At 36.6% G+C, this 26926-nt stretch overlaps 1 protein-coding gene across 1 annotated transcript in view; it reads left to right on the forward strand.

The window, feature by feature from the left end:
• The window catches only part of CAMKMT (calmodulin-lysine N-methyltransferase), a gene marked incomplete at both ends in the record, with an annotated part of 214818 nt that overhangs the window by 170046 nt on the left and 17846 nt on the right, over positions 1-26926 (forward strand). The window contains 5 exons of the mRNA XM_082277283.1: positions 1799-1859; positions 4874-4928; positions 5981-6044; positions 11189-11255; positions 25404-25478. Coding sequence (XP_082133409.1) covers positions 1799-1859; positions 4874-4928; positions 5981-6044; positions 11189-11255; positions 25404-25478 — 322 coding nt within the window. The remainder of the gene's footprint in view (positions 1-1798; positions 1860-4873; positions 4929-5980; positions 6045-11188; positions 11256-25403; positions 25479-26926) is intronic.

Here is a 26926-nt window from a genome sequence, read left to right on the forward strand (position 1 = left end):
TATTGCATTAGTGGTTTTGTTACACATATATATCATCAGTCTGGGTTTTTTTCCCCCTTAAATATCTTTGTAATACAAAAGTTATATGCAGGGTTTTGGACAAATCCCGTCTTAGATTTTGCTTCATCTGCATGCAGTAGAGACATCTTTAAATTTTCATTAATTCTCACTATGAGTAAGGGTAGTTCAGAATACTTACTGGATGGAAAGGAAGAATTATATTGATGATGGTTTTAATCAGGCTTTAAGTGATTTAAAGGATGACAGTTTTCCTCCCAAACTTCTGGTTCTGTTAAATTTAGCCTTAAGAACAAAAACCTGGTAGAAGTGGTCTAAGGGATACGCATAGTAAACTGCATGGAATTTAACTTACTTGTGTAGAAATACCTAAAAGATGCTCTGCATGTCAAATAAGTTTGCTGGAACTGTTGAAATGTCTATAGTTCATAATATGAAGTTTGTGCCTCATTTCTCAATGTCACGTCTTGGTGGAGGGGGGGAAGCTGACTCTGGATTTTACGTGTGGACAGACATGTAAACATGATTTTTCATTACGAAGCAACCACAGATGAAAAACACATACAATGATAATTTGGCTGCATATGCCTTTGATACTTCCTCCTTTAACTTTGGGAACATTTGCAAACATAACTCGAGTTCCTGAGTATGAGTCTGTTTTCCTCAGGCTCCCTCCAGCAATGAAGTCTGGTGCCTGCAGGAGAGCATGTCAGGCACACAGGATCTTTGCTGCCCTCTCCGTGGGCCACAGCACTTCAGCTGGACATTCCAGTCAGGTGGGAAACTGGTCTGGCAAAACAGACAGTTTCATGAGAGACTGGTTTTGAAGGAATAAATTTACATGGAAGCCTCCAAGTAGTTGTCAGTGTTGATGATGACCAGTGTAAGTTTTATGATGGAAGCTAATGAATTAATGAATAATACAGATTAGGTGAAGAAAGTGCAATTGCTCCTGGCTATTTCTGTAGGACAACTTGGGGAATTCAAACAAAAATGGCAGGGAGAGCAAGTATAAAATGAGAGAAGAGGGGTTTCTTTATACAGCAGGGTGAAACTGTGATGCTTCCTGGTGCAGCTCTGGAAAGTTTACCAGCAGAACAACCACAAAAATCCTTCAGTGCCTGTTAAGCAGAACTTAGCACTTTTATTTTCTCTTCTCCTTCTTCTGAACTTCTTGAGCCACAACTAAAAATCACACTTTTATTGCCCTAGTCCTGGATTTGTCCTTAGCATGTGCTGCTGGTCAGTCTCCCTTACAGTCAGACTGATGCCTGACCTAACAAAAAGTAAGAGAAAAAGGAGCTAAATAAAAAGAAACTGGAAAGAAAAGGAGTGACTGTAGTATGATGATGATGATGTAGCTAATGAAAAATGAGAGGGCTCCTGTCTCCTGTTAGAAACAGGCTACAAGGCAAATTTGGCCTTGAATCTGGCCTGATACAAACAGGTTGTTGTTCATTTGAATGCCCAAGTGAATTAAATTTTATATGACTTTTAAAGTCTTGATTATCCATGTATATGTGTAGATATATGTGTATGTTTATGTGTGTGTGCATGTATCTATAAATTTCTGATCATTAGTTGTGATGAAATCTATGAAATACTTAATTCCAATGCTTAAATCATAGGTCTTCTTTTTATTTTTCTTTGTTCCATGCTATTATGGCAAATATAGACAATAAAACAGTGGGTAGACGTCTGTAAATGGTAATATGCATTCAAATATTATTTTAGACCAGAAAAAATATGTTCTAAGAAGGCAAATATCTTTGTTTTATAGGTCTCTGGCCCTCTGAAGAAGTGCTGGCTTACTACTGCCTAAAGCATAATGAAATATTCAGGTACAGAGTTAAACATGAAAAGATATTTTCCAATCTCTTAGTTTTATTGTATCTGCATGGTAAAGATTGCTATGATTTAAGTCTTCAGATTAAATTTAAAATGTTCAAGGTGAAAGCATGTTGCTCTTAACAAAGAATTCTGAGCTGCCTTTGGGTACTAATATTGCACAGCAAGCTTTCTGCTATATGTCAAAGACTTTTGATTTCCACTCAAGGCGTTCTATTTCACTTTGATTTTTGGGAAACAAAAGTGAAGCTCCAATCGATCAGTGCTGATTGTGAAGGTCAGGAAAAATAAGATATTCTTTAAACGGACATCCGTTGGAAAAGCAAGCAAAATATTATCTGATAAAATACATAAAAATCACTGCGTATAGTAAGGGGAATTTGCACCTGTATTTAAGTGTTGTGAAACAGTTTTGAGACATCCTTATTCAGTTTTGAGTTTTTTCACATTTTCTAAACTTATAGAAGACAGTTATCAAGGCTCCAGTAGGAACATCTAAATATAAAATCCATCCTGCATCCACTTTCTTTCCCCCTGAGTACACTGAGATTTGCACTTGGAAACCCTTGAAGTTTCATTGTCTGGAGGATGAATAGTGTGCAAGAAAAGCCATTATAACAATGCATTTGGAGGCACAAATTATGTTCTGTGCAAGGGTGTAAGGCTAATACCAAGTAAACCAGCTTGGAGTATACAAAATCCCAGTTTGTGTAAATATGGTGTTGGTAAAATCAGAAAGACCAAACTGTAAGTCCCTGCCCCTTGTACCAAATGAGCAACTTGCTCAGACTCCTGTCTGTAATCAAAGACGTGGCACCAAAGTGTGCCCTGGTCCATAAAGCCTCATTCCTACCCCATCCACCAGCTGAACACAGCCCGGCCCATTAGAGGAGGCACCTCATACACCTGATCTGGCTGCTCCTTCCTCCCAGGTTGGTTGTGTGACTTCTGCTGCTGTAGTGATGTCCCTGTAGCACTTTGCTTTCCGGCCCCGTGCTCATATGCTCTGCTTGTTCTCCAGGGCTCCTGACAGCAAACCTCCCAGTGCTGCTCACTCAGACGGCATTTTCCTAGTTTGGGTATGCAAGCTGTGATACTCAGAGACAACGATCAGTCAAACTTCCATGCAGTAAATGGGCAGTTTCACATCCTGATTTCTCCGGATTATGCCCTTCTGCCAGTACTCCCAGAGTAGAGTTTCTTATTTTATTCTCATTTATAAATGTCACTAAAGATTGCCTGAGAAACAGATACAACTTTTGAAATTTGTTTGTAAGGGAGCTTTACAGTGAAATAAATTTTGTATGCATAAATATTTTTGTGTATATGTGTGTATGTGTATGCTCATATGCTATGTACATAGAAATTTGGTTCAAAATGCACTGGTAGCCTCACACTGGATACTTTCTGTGTTTATTTCAGTAAGTATGATTATTATAAAGGAGTAAGTGCCTTGCAAGTCTTATATATAACCATATGTATGTACTTTTAATATATATAATACACTTGGTATAGAAAAACTAAAACTTATTTGAGGAAAAACCTATAATCATTCTGTTTAAAAATCCAAATTGCAAATTTCCCGTATTTGTTTTATATTCTTATTGGGTTTACATACAGCTTGTTCCTCCAAACTATGTCTTTCTTTCGTCTCATTTTGATTAAATAGGACAACTTGACTTTTTTCAAATAAAATTTGTGGTATCTAAGAAAAAGAAATCTAACCTGTCCAGACAGCGAGCATTATTATACAGTTATACAGCATAGTCCACTCACCTCAGTGAACAAAATATCAGCATCTGTATACTGATACTGATATGGCATCCTAGATGCTCTTCCTAAATATCAATGTTGAGTGAGTAGGGAAGTGACCCTTTCAGATAAAAATAGACTTTCAGCTGTTGATGTTTTAGGGGAGAAGAAAAGGTGCACCAAAACAAAAGCAACCGAAAAAAAAAAAAACAAAATAAAAACCAACCCCACAAAACCAAACCCCAACCAACCAGTTTAGCTAAAATTCCATTTTCTGCCTGTCAGAGGTGTCTCAATGGGAATGCTCCTGCCAACTGTAACAGTTGCCGCAGATTTTGTTATAAAGCAGCGTGTTCCTAAACTGAGGCTCTGCCTTGCCCCAGACGCTGCTTCACACAGTTTCGGTGCGGGGTCAGCATCCCTCCCTCCTCCCCTCCTGGGGCAGGCCATGGCTCTGGAGGACATTCTTTATGGCTCCCCCTGCAAGCTCCCATCCGGCACACTCTCTGCGCCAAATTATATTTCACATGCGCGTCTTAATAACAGCACAGTATGGTCTAAGTTAAAAGCAGCCTTTTAGACCATGTATTCAGCCCTTTGATCAGGCTCAGTTTAGGCTCTTGACACTAACTTCGTTTAGTTTTCTGAGGCTTAACCGTTTGCTGTTCCCATCGTTGTTCATAACAGCATTGTTTGTAGGTCACTTGCAGTTTTAAGTGCTAATTGAAGGATCGGATTTCTTCGGGTGTAATTATTTTGTGGTATACAGCTTGCTTTAAAACTTCTCTCTTTTTAATATAAAAAGGCTTTTAGGCATAACTATATGGAGAGATATATAAATAATATTAATTTCCCCATTTACTTCTCTAGCTGTTTTTGCAAGAATGAATGTGGATTAACATTGTTATCCTTTCCTAACAATTATCTTTCGCTACTCTAGCTAGTTTAGTTCTAAAAGACAGAGCCATTGACAAGGGAAAAAAGGGAACCTTCTCAGATTTTTCAGCTCAGCGGTGGTAATGTTGCTCTGAACACTAATGAGGGAACCCCCACTGATTTGCCTGCTTTGTGACTTTTCTATTTCATAATTATTTTTAAAACGCAAAACGACATGAGGTAGCCTAGTCATGTCTCTACAACTTCCTGGTAGCTCAGTTCTTACTGCAGATGGCAATTTGTTCTTGTAACATATATGTCTCTCTGACCATTTTCATCTAATTTGTATGGGTTCTACCATTTCCTTTCTCTCTTTCAGGGACCTTGCTGTGTGTGAGCTAGGGGGTGGCATGACATGCTTGGCTGGGCTCATGGTAGGTCTTTTCTCAATTCCAATCCCATTCAGAGGAAGAAACAAAAGGAAAAATGTTCCAGTGCCTCCAACTGCTGGGTCAGAGAACTGTCAACAGCCTCAGCTGCGGTCAAGCTGCAGAGTCTTGAGAGACCTTCTAGATTGACTTGCTTTCGTATCATATTGATTTTATGGTTGCCTCGATGAGCAGAAACATTTTACCTCGGTGTAGTCAATATCTTTTGTTGTGACATTCCAGGCCACGTACGGTCTGTCTTTCATTGCCATAGCCGAAGCTTTTTTTTTTTTTCAGATTATAGTCCCATTTGCTAAGATACAGGAATAGCCTGGCGAATCACAGTTGGAGCACCATGATATAGCTGCTAATGTTTTGCCTGCATTATTACACCAACAAACATGATCCAGAGCTCTCGGTAATTAGATTCTTTTGAATTAGATTGGCCATTCAGGAGAGTCGTTCACCATTCTCTGGGTTCTGAGTCATGTATTCAGGAGATATTATGTAGCAGTGCAGTGCATTAGACAAGTTTTTATGTCTCTACAAATAAAAGCATATTGTTACACTGATTGGCATTTGACAAACCTGTCGCTCTTATACAATGTGTCGAGGTTACAGCCCAATGTGCGAGCATGTCAAAGCTCACAAAAAAATTACCCTTACAAAGCCATCTGCCTGCAATGCAAAGTTATATGAAGGGCATCAGGCAGTCAGACAGAAGCAAGCTGAAAGGCAGAGTGACAGCCTTGTATGATGGCTCTACTAGATAAACAGAAGCCCGCAAATGAAAGCCTCTCAGAATACCATCATCGGCTGTCACAATGCAATTACGGAACAGAATGATAGCAAGATAGAGGCTCCCGCAAATGGAATGATAAAAGTATTGACTGATTTGATTGAATGATTAAAATAATGCAGACATAAAATGAAAAAAGATTGAAGATTGTTACAGAGAAATAGGTGAGGAAGCATGATACTGAAGGCTTGTCACTCCTGTCTTCACTTCCACACAGACAAGCATATTTGCTCATTGTTTGCTGTGCTCTTTTTTTCAGGTTGCTATTTCTGCAGATGTCAAAGAAGTTCTGTTAACTGATGGAAATGAAAAGGCCATCAAAAGTATCCTTATTCAGATAGAAAACTGGTTTGTTGTGCTCCTTCCTTTTTACTGGCTGAGTAACAATTGATATAAAGACAGACAGCATGGGGCATATTAAGAAAAAGTCCCCACATAAGTAATTAAAAAACAGATGTGGAATATCTTGAACAGACCAGCAGCTTCACCCATAATAAATGCCACATTTTCTCCATTAATTAAAAATGCACATGTTGGTATAGAGCATGTACAGTAGTAAATATTTGTCTTGTGGTTGAGTGCTGGAAGATTCATGTGTGCATGCTGCGCGTTACAGGACGTGTAGCAGGGAATCAAATCATTAACTCCCCTTCATGTATCTGTTTTGCCTAAGAGCTAGGGTTTTTTTCCTACTTTCAGATACTTAAAACATACCCAGCATTCGTATATTGTCAGAGCTTTTCCAGTGTATGTTGAAATGTTTCATTGTTGCTACTAAGTTATAACTGCCTACAAATTACCCATTTAGTCTGCTTAATCAATTACCAATTTATCATTATTTCTCTTGATGTAAGACTGGAAAACTCCTCTGTCCCTTGTAGAAAGTATTTCATTGTATTTCTTATATTAGAATAAATTGCTATTATGCCCTTCTAATAGGAACATATAGTTCAGAAAATTGAACTGGACTTGGGCTAAGCAAGAGAATGAGTGAGCATAATTTGTGGCCACATTAAATATCAGCACAGAACAAGAACAGATATATACAGTGAATACTAATAGCCCTTAGAAATTGAGAGGGAAAAAAGGAAGATATCTATTTGCTTTTGTTCCTTGATAATCTTTCCATTTACATTTTAAGGCAGGCTAATTTTTCAGGTTTTGCCCACTGCAGCATCAGAATTATTTCTATTTGAGTTTTGTGTGTATTTGAGAGCTAACATAGTGAATACTTGGTAAAAAAAAAAGAGTTAAACTAATCTGTGGCTTAAATAAATTGCAGTTGCTGATGCCTCTTAAAGCAGGAGACATTTCAGTGCAATAATTTTAGCTACTACTTTTAAAAAAGACTTTCTCTGAGGTAACTGAGGTAACTATAACTGCGGACAACACTTGAACAATTTCATGTTAAAAACAGGCAATCCTAGATCATATCTGTTAAGACTTGAAGTAAGCCTGCTAAAAGTCTCTTTTTTTCTTGAAAAGGCAAGCTCTCACCTGTGTTCCAGGGATTCTTATTTTGTTAAATTCTAGGGTGTTAAGACTTGTGTCCTGAGGAGGAAGTATTCATTATTCTGTGTATTTTAATCAGCACCACCCCTTCCAATCTTTCTTCCATGTAATTATAAAGATCAAAAATGTGGGAGAAAAAGAAGTGTTTCAAAACTAGCCTTAAAAAACTCATGTTGTGTAGAAGCATAGGTATTTAACAAAAGGTCATTTTACCCACAAAAAAGCTTCAGGTGGGCTCAGTAATCATTAAGTCAGCAAATGTCTTGCATAGCAGATTCCATAAACATACCTGAACTTTTTTGAAATGTAGAAGACTTTTGTAACAAGGGAAATTGGTGAGTGCTAAAGTATTCACTCAGTCTTTGGAATTACACAAATAAAAGTGCTTTTATTCCTGAAAAAGATACTGTTAATGTTATCTAATTATCACACCTTAGTTTTTCACAATATGTTTTATAAATGTCTTCTGTTCCCAAAAGTCTTACAAGAGGTCTTCATCTGTATTCACACAGTGAATCCCTTTCAGAGAAGCGATTGGTGGACTGCTCTAACAGGAATTTATTTTTCTTTTTTAACATTTGGTGCTCAGAAGGCTCAGCATTCAAAGTGCTTTTATTGTGTTGGATTTTACAATGGGCTTAATATTAGCAGGGTGCCAAAGTGCAGCAGGCTAAGAACTTTACCATGTAGGTGAAATGTATTCTTGAAAGTGCACATAATAAAATTTATGTTGCATTTTATATGGTTTATGGACTTCAGTAGTAATTTTATGATGTATGTTATGGTAATTTTCTTTTGCACTCTTTTCTATAGTGACTGGCTATAATAGAAGTTTAGGCTAAATTTAGATCTGTTTCAGCCACAGCAGACTCACTGAAATCAGTATAGAATTTTAGGTGTAACTGGAAATGGCGTTCGCCCAAGTGCCACTGATGACAAATGATGTATTTTTGCTAGCTCTTCTTATTATTATTTTTTAATTGTTTAGCATACCAAATTAAGGTAATGTGGGATAAAATACTGTTTTCTTTCCTAGATTCTGCTCTTCAGGAATAGTTAATGCCTAGTATTATGTTTCTTATGTAGGTATTTTAGATTAAAATAATCTTGTTTTAAAATTACTGTTTACATCTTCCCTTTAAATTTCTTAGGAAGCTTAAATTACATGCCAGTCATACTATAATATCCAAAAATTACTTTCCAAAAAGTAAAAGTGGTTGTCAACAAAAAAAGAAAAAAATCCCTGTCAGAAGCCAGGAAATCACCAAGCAAGCCTGCTAATTATTCTTAATGGGCAAGATGAGCACATTAAGAAACAAATGAATACATCAGTGAAATGTAATTGAAAATCGACCTGGCAATAGTGCATTGCATCTGAGAATCTGCCTTTGTATTATCAACATCATCATAATTATTGTTGTTTTTGTTGTTGCTATCACTATTCAGTGAGCATAACTAACAGCTTTGCTTTGTGAAATCTCAAGCTTTTGAGGATTTGTTTTTTCTTTTAATTTTTGATGTGCTTCCTATTAGTCTCCATTTCATACTGCCACGTGAAGTATTCACTCTGTATGTTTTCAGTATCTATAATAGGACGTTATTGAAACGTTAGAAATTAAAAAAATTTTAAGAATTAGTCAATTTCACATAATTGTTGTCATTCTAACCCTCTCACTGTGAAATATATTGCTATATTTTATATTAATCAATGATCTTATGTATGATGTTTATGGAGGTTTTTAAAAGGACATTATGTTTTGAGCTGCTAGACTGTTTAAAAGACTTCACTCTAACTCTTTTTGTTTATCATGAGCAGGTTTTAATTGATTAAATAGATAATTTATATTGCAAAATCAATAAAATCAAGACAGATGTTACTCCTTTTGCTACCTTATTCAGAACTTTATTGTTGATTTAGTGTGTTTTATCTAAATTTTTTCAGTATCATTTAAATAAGGAAAGTATCAGGATTAAAAATATAGACATTTCAAGAGAATAATAAAGATATACCTGGGCAAAGTTATCAGATTCATCCCTCATTGTAACTATGGGTGATATGCATTCAGATACAAATTTTCCAACTTAGCTAATATCTGTGACGTAAGTCAGTCAGGAACACCAAATTTTATTTCCTCAAAACACTGGAAGTATCTTTACTCACTTTGACATGTCCGTATCCAAGGATGAGGTTCGTAAAAATTGTCTCCTGTTTCAGAGAGGCTGTGTACTTTCTGCCTTAGCTCTGTTTCACACCATGCACTGGTGACTTGAACTACTGTCTGAAAGCATCAATAATACAAAACATTGTTGCAGTGCACTATAATGGCCATTAAAATACAGTGTATGGATCTTTCAACAGTCCTGGGAAATTTAGGTTAGAAGGGTCATGTTTAGCCTGAATGCCCGAAGACATGGGCTCATAAATAATTTTTAAAAGCTAGTGTTAACATGTTTATAACCATTATTAATAGTTTTGCTCAGTTATATAATTTAAGTGCAGTGTAGCTAATTTATGAACAGTGTTATTTCTGCCCCTACTTAAAGGCAGTATGCTTTGCTCATGAAGTTATTTATGCCTTCCTTTTGCTGTACAGGTATAGACCATTCATTTGCTGCTCCTCATATTGTGAAAAATATTTAAAGGGCACATCCAAACTACAGACATTTGTTTAAACCAGTTTTCTGTCATTCCATTTCTAGTTTTTGACTTCACAAAATACCAGTTGTCTTTTCCCATGTTTGGATAGAGGCTTTCCTGAAATAACTTTTCTTAAATAACCAACTCTGTTAGAAAGGCCAATTATGTGATTTCAACAAAGCAAAGAAAAAGATGTATCAAATAAAAGAAAAAGATATATCAGTGATATTTCAAATTTGCCTGACTCATATTCCATTTTCTTATAAGAGCACTTTTGAAAGCTCTGACATACATTGTGGACCTAGAAACATCCTCCTAATTAGCTTCAGATTTCCCATACCTTAAATAAAAAAGAGGGCTTTTCTACATCTTTACCAAAAATGTTTGTTTAAGATAATTATTTACCTTTGAAAGTGAACCATTCAGATCTGTATAGATTCACACTGGGTAACAATTAATATTCTCATAGTTTTCACTTACTTGCTACACCTTTTCCTTTCAATGCCGTCTCACTAGCCACAAATGGTTGATTATGAAGATTGTCTTTCTAGCCATAGATGACTGGGCTCAGCTCCCCCAGAAACTTTTCCTTGATAGTCCTTGCTTTAACCTGCCTGAATGGCAACCCAAATTTGTGACATGAACTTCCAAACTACAAGAAGCTGAGACACAAGGCTGAGGTACTGTTGTGGTATCTGAGGGGGGGAAAAAGGCATTTATTGCTTTGCACTCTTTTTTAGGTGGTTCCAAACCATTCTCAAGAAAGCAAATGGACTGGAAACTCCTTTGCCTATAGGTTAAGGTGCTCCTGTTGTGTGTTGGATTCACCAGGAACATAGGTGTGTGTCTTGTGGGTGGGTTCTCAAAATACATAAGCCTTCAGCTTACCTCCGCACTGGGTATAGTGATTCAGTGAAAGGTGAAAAGCAGCATGAACTAAACTGGACATTTAGTGGTTGTGTGAAAAAATTTCAGTTCTCCATGGCTTTAAATCTTATATTTTTAAATAGGTGCCTTTAAATATATCTGAGGTATGGGACATCTTTTTTCACTTCCCTCTATAGCTACAGGGCTATAAATTCCTGAAATGAAAAAGTGGTAGGAAACTAGAGCAAATTGCTGTGTAGATATATGGCTGATGTGCTGGAGTAGCAATATAAAATGTATGTTCCTGAAAAAAGATTGACTCTTAGCACAGATTAAAGAAGAACAAACAAATAAGAATGTTATGAAGACATTAGAAATGCAAAAGAGTTGGGTTTATTATTTTTATTGTTGCTCTGGTTTTGTAGATAATTCTTAACAATTATACTACAGATGTAAATGAGATCATCACAAGAAACAAAAATGCTGGAGTATTTAAGGCTAAGAAAGTGTCAAGCTGGTAAGATTCTACTAAATTTTTTACTGATTCTTGCATGTCCTTCTCTATTAATGTAGATGTGAAATGTATGCAAAAGTGTGAAAGTGTGACCTGTGTTACTGATGCTGATACAGGTGCATATATAATATAAGAGATGCAAGGCAGAAATTTAGAAGTATTAAAAAAAAATTAGCAAATACAGTATGGCTAACCTTGGTGACATAACCTCTCTTTCCTTTTTATCTTTTTTTAAATATGTCTCTTCAACCTATGATTTAGTGTACAGTTGAAATTTGGCTGCTTCGGAGTCAACACTACCCGTAGTACTGAAAATGAGATTTGGTATGAATGTATCTAAATCTCTGGCAGGTTTCATTTTAAATAGCTCTGAGAATTCAGGGTGGCAGCAAATCCCATTTGCCCCTGAGGTAGCCCCTGTTGGAGCATCCATGGGAGATTTTTTGGTCATCCTGTCTGTGTGATCATTAATGTGTTGTCACTGTGAGGACAGAAAGGGAGCATGGGAACCAAGCACAGTGTATTCATCTCTTCTAGTACTTTAAAAGTAGATTATAAAGCACTTCATATTCATGGTATAAGGTTAAGAATTAGAAAATGGTTACCCAAGAGCAAAGTACCCAAAGTACACTCTTACTTGTGTGTCTAAATTTTTTTTATGATGACTCACAGTGCAGAAGTGCACTCAGTCCTTCTAAAACTGACAAAAGTAAAGCTGAAAAAGGGCTGAGAAAGGCAGTGTTAGAGCAGAATAAGCTTACTCACACAGAGGGTTAAACCCATACAATTTTAATGGCTATCATTCATGTCATTTAACCCTATGCCTATGTAGCCATTCTGTGTAGAGAAGTTCGTTTAAGTGAGCACTTAGGGCTAGAAAAATTCTGCCTTCATTAGGGTATGTGTGCATATAACTTAGAGATACATCTCTGCATCCTAATAAAAGCCTGCCAAGTAGACAAAGGCCATGTGGATCCCAGGAATGGTCTTTCAGGTTCCATATTCTGAACACCTCTTGTGAGCAGCCTCAGACACTCTGCAGAGGAGAGGCTGTGTGCTGTGTCCATCCAGAAGCTTAGGTTTTTTTAGATTTCCAATTACACTATAGTTTGTGTGAGATTTCAGATTTCATCCCTTGTCAAGACTTCAAACCTGGTCTTTTAGATATCAATCAAAAGCACATTTTCTGCCCTGTCCTCATTTACATTTATCTAATGCTTAAGGTCATTTGTGATCATTTGAGTGTATTTCAGCATATGGAATCAGTGAATAATAGATTTCAGCCTCATGCTGTGAAGAAAGATTGTGTTTTTACAAGACATGATGTTGTTTACTGGGTGTTAATAATCACTAATTAATAAACATATCTAGACGTCATAAAATGTTGCATTTTAAGGAGTAAAGATGTCAAGTGTTTAACTTCTTGAGTGCAATAGCATCTGAGGCCTTACTTGCATAAATAAAATTATTAAATTACAAAATTATGGTAAGTACTATATGAAAATATAAGACTCATTATAATAAATGCTTGCTTTTTAATTCTACATTCTTAAGGCTTTTGCAGATTCATTGTAACAGTATAAAGTTTTATAAAATAAGTATTCAAATGACTCTGTAATGGATTGATCAGTCCTTCAGATTCAGTAATGACTTGTGACGCAGCAATAAAGTGATATGACCCCTTCTTAATGCCTTGAAGGAACTAAAAGGATGATGTAAAGCCTGAAATATTACTGTAAGCTTGATTCACTTTTCCTGCTAATGAAATCCTTAGTTACGTAATGGTTATGGGGAGAAAAAAAAGGAGGAAAAAAACCCACAAGAAAATGAAGAAAATATAGTGTTTTGGAGGGCAGAATGCAACACTGGCATGCAAAGTGACATTCAGTGACTTCTTTTATATTGATCAGATCTTGCAGGCAAATGAATATAGTGATGTATGTAAGTGACTTTCTGAGCATCAATTTAATCTGGAGAAGGTGTGGTTTTTCCTTTAGACAGTGTCCAGTATTGCAGCTTCACAGTGGGCAGTGCAAAGTTCAAAGTTCAAAGATTCTTTCCATATGGAAGATAATTTGGAATAGACCCTTCTCACAGCACCTTCGTCTTATGTCAGGATCTCACACTCTTTTCCTTGCACAGGAGCAGAAATTATGAGAGTCAGTTTGTGACTGCTCTGGATATTTAAGTCTACGCTTGGAAAATATGCCAAAACCTGTACAGAACAAAAAGGAACAATCTGGTATCAGCCAAGACAAGTTAGATTAAGACAACCTGCCATACATTTATTTATTTAGATTTATACAAAATGCAGTAAATGAGCACTTATGTAGCCCTCTGCCAACTCTTAATTATTGTTTAAAAATACGGTAATGTAAGCCAAACTGGCAGTTTGTCATATTATGTTTTATAATATAATAATAGATATTTAGTAAACAGTTTACTTTGCAGTGGATATAAAATTCTATTTTATTTTTATTTTTCATGAATATGCCTAGGATTTCTCACTTATGTTTACTAGAAATAGGTACAGTAATACCATCAAGTTACTAGTAATGTCTTGCCATAGTGAAGGGTATTAATACCATGTATGGGTTTAACAATTTTATTTTTGTCACAGTTCAAAAATTATGCATGAATCGTATTTTTTACCCTATAACTTAGCATGTGATCTATCCTGACAGCGTTCTTTGTACTGTCAGCTGTTACTGATTTGACATGCATTATATCATTGTTTTAACAGGTCCACCAATCAATAAATTAGCAATAACAAAGTCAAGGAATCCTTGCTCTTTATCTTCTATTTGTTTTAATGGATAAATCTTCCTGAAACATCTGTTTGGGTAGTAGAAGTTTGAAAAATCGGTGTTATTACAAATGTCATGATGGAAAAACTTTACTGAAGGCCTGCAATATATCCTGCAGGTTAACAGACTCAGTCTGTCCTCCGACTAGGGAATTTGTTCTTCCTTCAGATTCCCTTGTCTGAGAACGTGGAAATCTGTTAAGAACAAAAGTTGTGTTCTAATTGCTGACATGGGACCTGTGGAGTTTTAGCTGTGGGGAAGTCTATTGTTTTGCTAAGAGTTGCCTCAGAGAGATTACTTTTCACATGAGGATGTAAACAAGGACACGTAATACCAAGCCAGTAAGAGAAATGCTTGTGGCTGTGCACCCTTTGGTTTGATTAGTAATAGTGTATCATATACTCTTTATTCATTCCACATTCATGTTGACAGCCCACATCGAGAATGAATAACCATGTAACCAAAAGGGAAAATTCCTTCTGCTTAAAGACTAACAGAGAGGTTATAATTTTATCCAAGATTTTAGTGTTCCTTACCAATGTAATGCAATTACAAGCATCTAGAACTAAATCCATAATGAAAAAAAGTCTTTCAAAATACTAAATGACATCAAGCATAACAGTGGATGAGGTCTCAATGATAGAGCACTGAGCTATATTGTCCTGATTCTGTTCTTGTATTAGTTGCCTCTTTATAATTGCAAAGTGAATATTTTACCTTACTGCAATGTTCTTCAAATATGTCAACTTCATAACCGTCCTGATATCAGCTGGTCATGTAGCAGGTTCCATCAATATGGAACAGACTTAATAAAGACTCTCTCTCTTGTTTCATTTGTCAAAATGTCCTGAGTGTTGGTAAATTCAAACTTTCAGAGAACATTTTATTGAATTCGCTGTGTTTGTCACCTTAGCAACCCTGAAGGAATCCCTTTCTTCCAACTGCTTTTCCTGTCTCCTCAAGTAACACTCTTGCATGACAGCATCTGTTGGTAAGGAGGAAGCTGCCAAAAGGAACATTTCCTGCTCTTCAGTTAGGAAGAAACGACTGCTGCTTCTTGCTCACTTAATTTGATCACTTCATGTATAGTGGGAAGAATGGTTTGTGTGCTCATGTCCATTCTGAAGTTGTAGATCTTTATCACAGAAAATTCAACTCAGGTGCAAAGCATTCCACACCTCTGATCATACTTGCCCTGCTCTGTATCTTTTCCGGTTTCAATTTTTTTCATTATTTTTAGATGACTGTGATCAGTACTGCATTCAAAGTGTGCATAAGTAGGTATATGTAGTGCAATAATTACACTTTTTGTTCCCTTTCTAAAAATGCCTAACAGTGATTTGCTTTTTTCACTGCAGTTGAGCACAGAACTAATAGTTTCATGACACTGTCTGTCACAACATCAGGAGCTTTCCAGTGATGGTCAGTTTGGACACCTTCATTTTCTATATCAAGTGAGAATTATTTTTTCCATTGTGCACTTTGCATTTATCCACACTGAATTTAATCTGTCATTTTATTGTCCAATTACTCAGTTTCATCCTTCTGCAATCCTACACAGTCTGCTCTTTTCCTTACTATCTTGAATGACTTCTTACCATCAGCAAACTTTGCCACCTCGGTGCTCATCTCTTGTAAACATTTTGAATAGAGCATATCCCAGGGGAACTCTGCTGATTATGTCCCTCCACTGTGAGAATTGACCATTTGCTACTACCCTGTTCCCTGTCTTTTGTTCTATTATTTAACCATGTCAGGACTCTTCTTCATTGACAGTCTATTTTCCTAGAATGTTGATAGTGAGGGTCTTTGCCAATAGCTTTTTGGAATCAGAGGCAGGCTGTCTTACCCAGATGGCCCTTGTCTGCATACTTGCTAATGCCTTTGAAGGGCTCGTTTTATAAAACACAACTTCCTTTTACAGAAGACATATCAATAAAGGCTTCTGAGGTGAAATGTCTTCAGTTTCTTCTACAGTGAAGTGAATATTTTGCACTGATGCAAAGAATTAATTTCACCTCTCTGAAATGTTCTTATCCTCTGTGAGTGCCCATTCTGTATCCCAATTATCAGCTGGCAGGATGATTTAGCACAAAAGGAAGAGTTCCCTTATTTTTGCCCTGCCTGATTTTATTATTATATTTAATTTTGCAAGTTTGTGATTCTTTCTTCAGTTGGGTGCAACTTCAGCTTTTGGAGGAATAATCAAATAATCTTTTATACCATTTAATTATACCAGCTGACTTTCACAAACTTCCAAGCCTCTCCTATTTGTGTATTTCACACGTTGTGTTGACTAAATTAAGTGTATTTTAAATTGCATTGTAGCTTTGTCTGTCTTCTTTATGAGGCCAGAAAAGAATACATAAGGAGGAAAAATTCAAAAGTTATCAAGCTTTGTAAAAAAATTTCTATGAGTTTGGAATAACAGGGGAAAAAGTAAGGTGTAAAAGTATCACATTGCATAATTTTAAATCATTCTTCCTCAGATCTTTGACTATTTCATGGTAGTCTCCTCTTAGGTTAAAAAAATTGCTCTTGGTAAAACTATTCCTCTTGTACTCTCTTGGGCTGCACAAAAAGATTAGAGGGAAAACACTGATACGAGCAGGTTGATATCATTCTTCCCAGGGCTTTAAAGGAAAACTTGCTTGAGATGTTAGAGTCAAAGATTATTTGTTCCATTCCTTTTTAGTATCCATCATTTCAGCCACCTTCTATGTTATTTCCTGGTTTATGTTGTTACCACTGTACTTTTGTCTACCCTTCCTTGTCTAACTTGGCTCTACATTAGTAGGCAGTCATCAAGTCATCACACACTTTCAGTAGGTTCTCTCCTTCACAGGCACTCTGGACTAATCTTTGCCATGACAAAGCTTTAAATTTTGACAAAATTATGTTTACAGTGTTGTCTTTGTTTATTTCATTAATACTCAGTTAATAGTTATTCAGACATTAACCAAGGATACTGAAAATGGATGAGGTTCAGGAAAGGGGCAGAAGAATGAATCAGGGTTTGGAAATGAGAGAGTTAAAGAGCTCCATTTACTTGTCAAAGAAATTACTTGATTGTTAAGAAATGAATTGATTTTGATCTGAAAGTCTCATGTGAAGAAAAAAAAATCTTTAATAGAAGATCGGTCTTTAATCTAGTTTACAAGTACCTAACAAGATATAGAAATTGAAGCTAGGCAAATTCAGTCTAGAAAAAAAATGAGATTTGACAGAATGATAATACATTAGAACATCTTTCCATGGGGAGTGATAGTTTCTTAAGCAGTGAATGTGTTTGAATCTTTCTGAAACACATGTGTTAATTTCCTGAGATATATGGGCTTGATACAGAAATTTGAAATCTTGGATGTGTATTGTGGTCCCTTCTGCCCTGAGAATTGAAACACCTGTGAACTACATCATCTCTGCTGTTTTTAATTCTTCCTCCATTTGGTCCTTCTGGACCTGCCTTGTTCACGTCAATTCTTGGGATTTTTTCTTCTGATTCCCTTGATTATCCTCCCCATGGGTAGATTATTTTCCATAGAGCAAGAGGCTTCTTTTCCTTCATGTTTTTGCACAGGTCTGATCCTATCAGTACAGTGGTGTCCTATGTGCTTATGCTGTCTTGCACTTTGAAATTGTGTGGTTTTTTTATACTGTATCATTCTGAATTAGAATTTGAGAACCATCAAATTTTTTTTTCAAATGTACTGTGTGGCACTGGCTAAAAACAGTAGTCAGTTTCCAAATAAAGGCTGATTTAGATTGTAGGGATGTAGAGGAGGGGTGTGAAAAGGCAAATTCACAAACACAACTGGTGATTTTTTATTAATATCTTTTTCATACAAGATATTCTCACTTCTTTTAAATAAATAGCCACACTTTTGCTGAATGTTGGCTTGTGATGTGTCTACAAAATGAAAAAAAATATTCTACAACAGTTGTATTTACATGCAGTGCATTAATTATGTCCCAAAAACTTAGTAGCTTTTGATACACAGCAAATGTGTAAGTGTTAGGACTGTTGGTTTTGAAGACAAAGCTGTAATGTTCCCATCTGAATTTTAGCAAAATATGTTGTACAAAATCAGAGAGAGAAAATATGTTCTTAGAATAAGGAATAAGGCACGTGTGTAACTTAATAATACACTTTTAAAAAGGAACTTTTAGGCAGGAAAACCTAGATAGGATCATGGAATCATAGAATATTTAAGTTTGAAGAGGCCCATAGTTGGGTGCGGTGATTTTTTTCTTCTTTCATATTACCATGTTAATGTGTTGAGGTTTCATCATGAATTGTTGCACCAGATACTGTGTAAACACAGAGCAAAAAGGCAGCTTGTGTTAGAAGATCTGTGACCTAAGACCAGAGATAGATATGGTGAGGAAGGATAATAAGGATAACTGAAGTCAGCATGAGAGGCAGAGTTGGAGGCACAAGAGCCTCTTCTCAGTTTTTGAAGGTGCTATTTTAAAGGACAGTTTCAAGGACAATGGAGTGAGTTTGTGAATGTTATGGATAAAGTAGCAGAAGAAAATTGTACAGGTGCTTGCTTGAAAAGTTAAGTGGAAGATGTAGACTGACATTAGGGCTGATTAAAGAAGGGACTTGTCCTTTCAATATTGAATGAGAGATGAAAAATAGGGAAGTGAACTGTTGTGAAGCATTTGGAAACGACAACTTGCAACTTACCTGGAGGAGTACAGAGAAAGATGACAAGATCAGGGTTGTAGGCAAGAAAAACAACCTTTACAGCAGCCTGCTGAATAAATATTAATATGGCAAGCTGTCCCAGATTGAGACAAATTTGGAGGAACGTCCGAATTTGAACGTGCTCTGATAGAGTGCAGGTTACAGCCGTGCCTCCCCCACTGGGTTTGGGAAGAAAAAAATTTTCTTGGAGGAAAGTGAAAGGGAAAAAAACTATTTATTTAACAGACACAATGCACAATGGGAAAAGAATAATGCTAAATAATGAGAGCTCTCGCTGTGGAGAGAAACCTGGGAAGATGTCAGTCCTTTCTGTGGGTGTGGTCTCTCTCTCTTTTCTCTGGAGCTGGGTCCAACGTAGGCCCCTCCAGGCCTCAGTGGAAAGCTCTCCCAGTGAGTTCTGGTGTTCTCAACAGTTCCAGAAGAAGAAGATGAAGTCCCAGGGAAACAAAGGAGTTTAACTCTCCATCTCTTCTGAGAAAAGGAGCCAAGAGCTGGGAAAAGCTGGAAGGTGCTTTTCTCTGCTCTTCAGGAGCAGCAGCTGCTATCTCTGTGTCCTTGGAGCACAAACTGCTTTGAAAAGTTTGTCTGCCTTTTTTTTTCCTTCTCTCGCACCCAGTTTTAAAGGCACAGAAAGGCACAGGAATCATGTCTGGGCATAGAGCGGCAATAGGGGATACACACCATACAGTCACCCCAAGACACAAGCTTGCATTTTCCAAGAGCAGAGAGAACAGTATTGTGATGTTTAGATGTAAGTGATGATGACATGGTCAAGAGGTTGAGTGGATTGGGTAAGAAACCTCTTAGAGATACTATGAAGAGAGAATTAGCGGCAGAGCTGAGTTATGCAGATACAGAGAAAGCTCTAAGCTAAGCCTAGATTACAGACTAGAATTAATGGTTATATCCAAAGGGATCCATAAAATGTGGTTACAATGCTTTCTGGTGCTTTAGATGCAGTGAGCTTCTCACTCACTGAGGCTCTGAAGAATACTGAATTAAGAGTCTGTATGCACAGTATGAAGTAGAGAAATGAGTAGGTTTTTAGCTTTTATGGATGAGATAGCCCAGAAACGAAGTTCAGAGGAAGAAAAGGTTGAGGTAGAACATTGTGAAATTATCACAAATGTGGGAAATGTTTGAAGATAATCTTGAGAAGAGAACATTTTAAAAATTGTAAGGCAATTAAAAGAACCCAAGCAGAAAACAGTGGAATTTAGAAAAGAGCAAGATTTTATTTGGTTTAAGAGAGAAGAAATGTCCAGGAGGACAAAGGGCAGATATTAAGCCTAGCTGAGAAAAATCATTGACAAGAGCAGGTAAGTAACATGGAAGTTACTGAAACCTGCAAGGACATTGTTAGAAGAATGTGTCCATTGGCAATTGTAAATATCACATTAGAGATGCTTAGAAATCTGAGGAAAGGGAAAATGGTTGTACCTGAAATTGAAAGCTTAACTTTGGTCCCTTCAAACCAGATATGCACTGTAGGGAATGAGATAATGGATAAGAATACAAAGCAAAGTGAAGCAGTGAAAGTAAGAAAGGCAGAAGGTGAAGGAAGGCGGAGAAATAAGAGCAGCCTTGTGAGAATATAATAAGAAGGATGGGGAAATTATAGTAGGCAAATTTGCAAGATTCCTCAGAGGAGTTGTAATGATAGGTGTACACATTGCCACTATCACTAGATTAAAATCCGTCTTCTTAATCTTTATACAAAACTAAGGAATCTCAAACTGAGATCAAGGTGCGGAGAAACATCCTGATGATGCCTTTTGTTAATGTGTTAATGAACTTGGTTTCTTAATGTCATAGAAAAAGTCATATAAGCCTCCAGACAAAATCTTTTACCTGAACCTGTATACTTTCCAATGATAATGCTTTTCAAAGATTGAAACTTAAATTAAAATATGAAAAGAAGAGGTGGGTAGATAGGGATTCTTGGTAGCTGTTCATCTGCTAATTGGGACTATTTTTTTAATCCTTATTAAAACTACTAATGCATTCTGAAGCAAGTAAGGCTTTTGTGTCTTTTGTCCTTTTTTCTAATTTTGAATTTTTGTCTTTATCTGCACAACTACTTATCTGCTAATTTGAGAGCTACTCTAGCTTGTGCCATTCATCACAAGAACATCTTAGAGGGTCTTGGAAATGTTTCAAATTTTAACAATCAGAGACTTAACCTGTTTTTTCTCATATAAGTTACCTGCCTAGACACACTAGGAAGACAAACACTGAATAACAGAAGTTGAATAATAATAGTAATGAAGAATTTTGCATGAGAAATAAAACCTGGTAAAATCAGGTCTTTTGTTGTAGATTGCTGAGATACTTTACTAGTGTAAGGAAAAGAGTGTCGACATTTGTCAGGCTATCCTCCATAAATTAGAGTAACTGTACAGGGGAAGCCTTGGCTGCTGTAACTATCCCTTCAACATTAGCTATTTATGATGGGGTTTTTTTCTCTGTAATACATGGGGCTATATTTTTGTATTTTAAGTCTCTTATTTTCTTACTTGATCTTTATGTTCCATTATCATAATTCTTATGTCCTAACCTGATCACATTTTCTGGCTTACTTGTCAATTGAAAAGGGGGGAAAAGGAAGAATTCCTTTGATTGTTTGTGTTGTGTGTTGTTCGGGGGGGTTTTTTAATGAATTTGTTTCAGAATTCTTCAGAATGGTAGAAGGTTGACAGCCTAGGAAACTAAAGCATCAGTACATCTTTTCTCAGACTACTTTAATGGTATGCCTTACCCCTGACCTGGAGAAGCCACCTCTGCATGTGAGAGAATGGTTCATTTTCCATAGCTCGTTGAATCCTTGTCCTTTTCACTAGGACTACCATCAAGATTGCTAATTATAGTAATAGGTTTGTGACATGGGTACTTTTCCTCTGAAAACTGGTCAAATTCATTTGATACAGGCCATAAGTCGGCCATTAGTGGGTACCAGGTTTCAGCCACCATCACTTTAACCTAAGTAGTAGCTGAACAGTGAGGGAGTGTCTTTCTCTTGCATCCTGTTTCATTTTTAATGTTCTTCTTGTAGCCAAAAAGAGCTCCCAACTGTTTTATATTTCCATTGCCTCTCGGACTCTCTTCTGCTGAAATTCAGTTGCCTATTTTCAGTTGTAAGAAACTAAACCTGCATGAGTTAAATAAGCCAGTAGAAAATAATGTTGAGTGGGCTTTACACAGCCTTAAACATGTTGGTTTGTTGGTTTGGTTGGGTTTTTTTACAAAAAAATGTACTGAAGGTGTGGCTTGGACAGAAAAATAGAGTAAAGCCCATTTCTCAAATTTACTATGTAATTTCAGTTCTCAGTACTGTAGCACCTTCCCTCAAAAGAAAGGCATACAAATATTATTGCTTCAAAACTTACTGTGCTGGAAGAAAAGTGACTTTAGAAAAAATGTGGCTTATGTAAACGAATTTATTATCACTGGAAAGGAACAAGAGGAAAATACTAACTAGACTTGCATTTTCTTCATGTTCTCACTGAACATGATACTGGCAATTTAAGAGACTTTTTGTGGTGTGGTATTTTTACACTTATTTGTACTTTTTTAAAGGAAATTTCATAAAAACTGAGATTTTCAGATTTCCATTGCCACCACTTTTCTGGATTTCCTAGCAGTGATTTTTTTTTTTAATGGAAATGCAATCAGCCCTTACTTCATGGTGCCTTCAGTATTTCTTTCAGGTCTGACCTCTAAGTCCGAGAGTCACATCCTCAGTAATCCATGAAAAAATTCTTTTTCCTCACCCCCTTACTACATATAGATACATGCATTTAGCTACATGTCTTTACCTTTTTCAGGAATGTTTTGCAATATCAGTGGATTTTTCTGTACTTTACAGTCAGGAATTGCATTTGGATTACAATTTTTTTTTTTGGCTAATTGACAGTATTTATATAAGTCTGATTCACTGCTTTTATTAGCACTAGAACTCAGAATAGCTGATTCTGAACCAGGCCAATTCTGACATCAGTATTGATGACAGAATAGTGCCGACTCTGAAGAGAATTTATTCTGGTTCCCGGATATGCAGACACATGTCTGCTTTGCAGGTGCAGATGTTTGACTGCAGCTCCTGCAGATCTGTGGAAGCAGGTAACAGTGTAGACAGGGTAGCCCTGAGCTTGCTACTGAAACTGTTTTGGAGGTTGCAGCCAGTACTGCATTTGACATCCCTGGTTGTGCCTCCCTTACTAGTCACGCTTGCATTTAGCTAAAGATAGCATGGATAAATACATACAGCCTGTAGTTCCATCTCTCCCACCAGTGTGCATACATCCTGAGTCAGACCAGGATGAGTCCCACTAGTGTTTATTTTTTTTACAAATTATATTTCGTTTGCATGGTGATTTTCCTGCAGGAATAAAGATTTTCCTGTACTTTTGGAAAATTTATGGCAAAGGTCATTTAAAATTTGTAAATTTGTCATTGGCCTTTGCATAATTATGCTATCTTCATGAATGCAGCTGTACTGAAGCTAGAGACCAAAAGCAGCCCTTGTAGTAGATCAGAAAAAGGGAGAAAGATTGGCTTATGGCTGGATGTGGGGCCCTTAGCTCACTCCTCCTAACAATACAGATCCCAGTCATGTTGCACCACTGCTCATGCTCCTGGCAACCGTCAATTCCATGTTTTGTTCAGCACTTTAGTTTATGAGCTTTTATCTCCCCACACAAACTCCTCTGTGCCTACAGTAGGTGTGCACAGAAAATGCTGTGTTTTGAGTGCCCAGCAGAAACCTGACAGTAACATGAGGGAGGGTGGTTGGGTTTTGGTTTTGGTTTTTTTTGCAGGAGGAGGCACCTGTGCTTCCTTCCCAACTGCATGTGTGAAGTATAGTAAATATATAGGTTAAAAAAATCATAATTCAAATCTCTATAGTGGTACTGATCAGATCTCTGTTTCTGTAGCAATGAGAACCAAAGGTGGCCTCTTAAGGCTCACAGTTCTTCTACCAATTTCCAGTTCTGCTTCAGGATTCTTAAAGTATTAGAGTGCGTGCTTTAAACCCACAAAACTTACCTTTACCTAATTTTCACCATTCTAACCTAAGTTTCCACGGAAACAGGGTTGAAAAAGCCGCTGGTAGCCAGCAGGCAGTCAGCAGCTGAGAGTGAGAACTCTCCTTTGTCACTTTCCACTACTGGATGCCTGCTGCGTGCCAGTGTGCAAAGCTACCTAGGCTTCTAAAATCTGTATTACTTTCAATTTGAGGGGGAAAAATTAAATTAATCTACTCTTTTCTGTCTTTGGATTGTCACAGTAAATTCCAGGAGGGCAAATGGGCTGATGAGTCATGATCTGTTCAGCTACATTGAGCCCCACAAAATCAAAGCTTTCCCAACCAACTGGGCCTTTCCTTTCGTAATTTCCATATTTTAAAAGCACTCTGTCTCAAATTTTGTGTCTGTGCATATGTACATGCATATTGTGGTACCTTAATTCTTTATGGCCTTGTACCTATTTATCTACATATTTACGAGCCTTTTTTGCATACAGTATAGTCAGTGTACAAAATTCCCTTTTTTCTCGTATACTTCAGGAACATTTCTGAATGAACACATTATAAATTGATCCTCGGTTAAATATTAGGAGTAGGATGTGAATGGAGATGGCTTTTAACCAGAAGTAGATTATAGCTGCAGGAAGACTAAAGGGTCTATTTGGTCAAGACTCATACAAAACTGAGATAAGCATGCACAACCTGACAAGATCAGATTAGACCCTTCCCCCACAAGTGCTTTTGCCATAAATATTTATCTACTTTCTATTATAAATAACCAGGAAATGAAAAAGGATAGATTCCTTTTTTTAAAATAGCTTAGAAATAGAAATGCAGCTTCAAATGTTCGGGGTAATGATATTTAAAGTATGCAGTAAATTCCAATACTAGTTGCTATTTTTTAGATGGGAGTAAAGTACTGAAATTCCTTGTGGCAGCTACATAAATCGGCAGCATTTATAAACAAAGAAGAACTTTGTACATATGTGAATTTTTGCTTACTACTGGGTATTTTAGAATTAAATAGCTTATCACCTATGAGAGAATAGGTGTTGACAGAGTCAGCACTGCTGTATTTTTTTTAAGCTTGCCGGAGGCAACATGGCTGGCATTGAAGTTAAGCTTGGCATTTTTTCACCCTGTCTCGCCTCCCTCCAGCCCAAGTGAATGCTCACTTCATCAATGAGGAACACAACTGAATTGCCTGCCAGATGTAACAGAGGTCCATGAATTCACATCTATTCTGCAGATTTGTGCTTCATTCAGATTGTCGATACTTCGACTTCACTTCCTCATGCAGTAATGTTATGGTGTAAAAATCTGAAGCTGTGCATGTGCCACTAATTCAGAAAGGCATATTTATTGGTGTTCCACTCATCAGAACCTGAGTGGATTGCCTTTAAAAAAACCAGTTCTTTAGCTTTGAGATTTAAAACTTTGAAAATGTACAGAATAAGATTTTTACATTCATTTTTGAAAGTAACGAGTTTGCACTTTTTAAAACACTTCTGTGTCACATAAGAATAATATTAAAACTTTAAAAATCTCAAGATGAAAAATGTAAGTCCTTTTTTCTTTTCTTTTTTTTAAATCTTTTTTTCCTCTAGCATTTTACGATGGGATAATGAGACAGATGTCTCTCAACTGGAAGGACATTTTGACATTGTTATGTGTGCTGACTGGTAAGTACATAAAAATCATAAAACTCACGTTAGAAAAATAGCTTTGCTGGAGTAATTGTACTGTGCTGCTTGCTGATGGCTAAGCAAAGTCAACAAATGAAGCACAAAGCCACCTTAACCTCAACAAATTAATATTCATCTCCATGTGACAGTTATAAGGTAGTCTTCTATCACACAGTAACTTCTACCACATTATTTCCCAAAGATTGATTTTGAGAAGCATTTCCATTTTCTGGAATTGCCTCTGTTTCATGCTTGACGTATCAGTAAATGGACGACTTAGGCAAATTGCAAATAATTATGGCTCAGTGAGGAACAGTCTGGAGAAAAGGGAGTTTATCAACACAAACAGCTCAATTAGCTTACTTCTTAGGAAAGATCTGACTATTGATATAAGGGGATATATTTTTTGCTCCCTGGAAAATCTTTCCAAGGAAAAAGAGATTTTCAAACCCTTTTTTCCACCCCCACCACATTCTGTTCCTTAAATGTATTTGACATCAATATTTGGAGGTATAGGCTTTATATTATTTACACAGACATGTTAATTACAAGATAATTCACAGTAAGAAAAATAACAGTACAGCACTTAATTTATGGAAAGGTAGATACATGTAGCACTATGGTATCTTGTTTAATAATTTATGCAAATAGATTTGATTATTGACACAACCCTTTTCTGATACTGCATTTGTGGGATTGTGCTGTGCTGTATTTGCTGCATGCTAGCTTTAAAAATGGTACATTATTAATTATTTGTGCTATATAAATGTAGACAGTGTAAAAAGAGCTGTGCAAATTTTATTTAGGAGAGTAGATATTTTTAAACCAATCTGTCTTTCCTTCATGGATATTTGCTCTTGACCCATTAAATGTCCAAAACAACAAAAAAAAGCTGTTTGTCTTTTGTGGCACGGAACTGTTGTGAGAGACCAAATTCTGAGAGCAGAGACTTCCTAGGACTGCTTAGTTTGGCAAATTTATGTACCTTACCTAGAAATAGTTAAAGGAAAAGGCAAAGGGAAGTACAAAGCTGTCTATTGTCTTTTTAAACAATGTTCTTTTTAAATGTCTTCTTATATTCCTCTAAAGCTTTTGTTTTTCTTTCATGTTTTGCTATTTAAGCAAACTCTTCTTATTTCACAAAGCTATTGGTTTTGTACAGCTCTGGAGAAAATGTGTTTAGTGATCTTTTTTGCCTTTTTCTGACACCTATTTGTTGTCAGAATGCAACACTGCTTTGTTTCGCTTAATTTCAGAAATTAATTTTCTTAATTTCAGAAAAGTTCTTTGTTCCCAAAAAGGACAGAGAAGGGTTTCTAAGTAATCGCTGATAATGTGCCTCAGAGATGCATCATCTGATTAAAATAAGGAGCTAAACAACACCATATGATTTCAGCAAGTAATTTAGTAAATGCCTTCCTCACCAAATATTAGAATGGATACTC

This window comes from Coloeus monedula, assembly GCF_965178545.1.
Source record: "Coloeus monedula genome assembly, chromosome: 2".
NCBI lineage: Eukaryota > Metazoa > Chordata > Aves > Passeriformes > Corvidae > Coloeus > Coloeus monedula.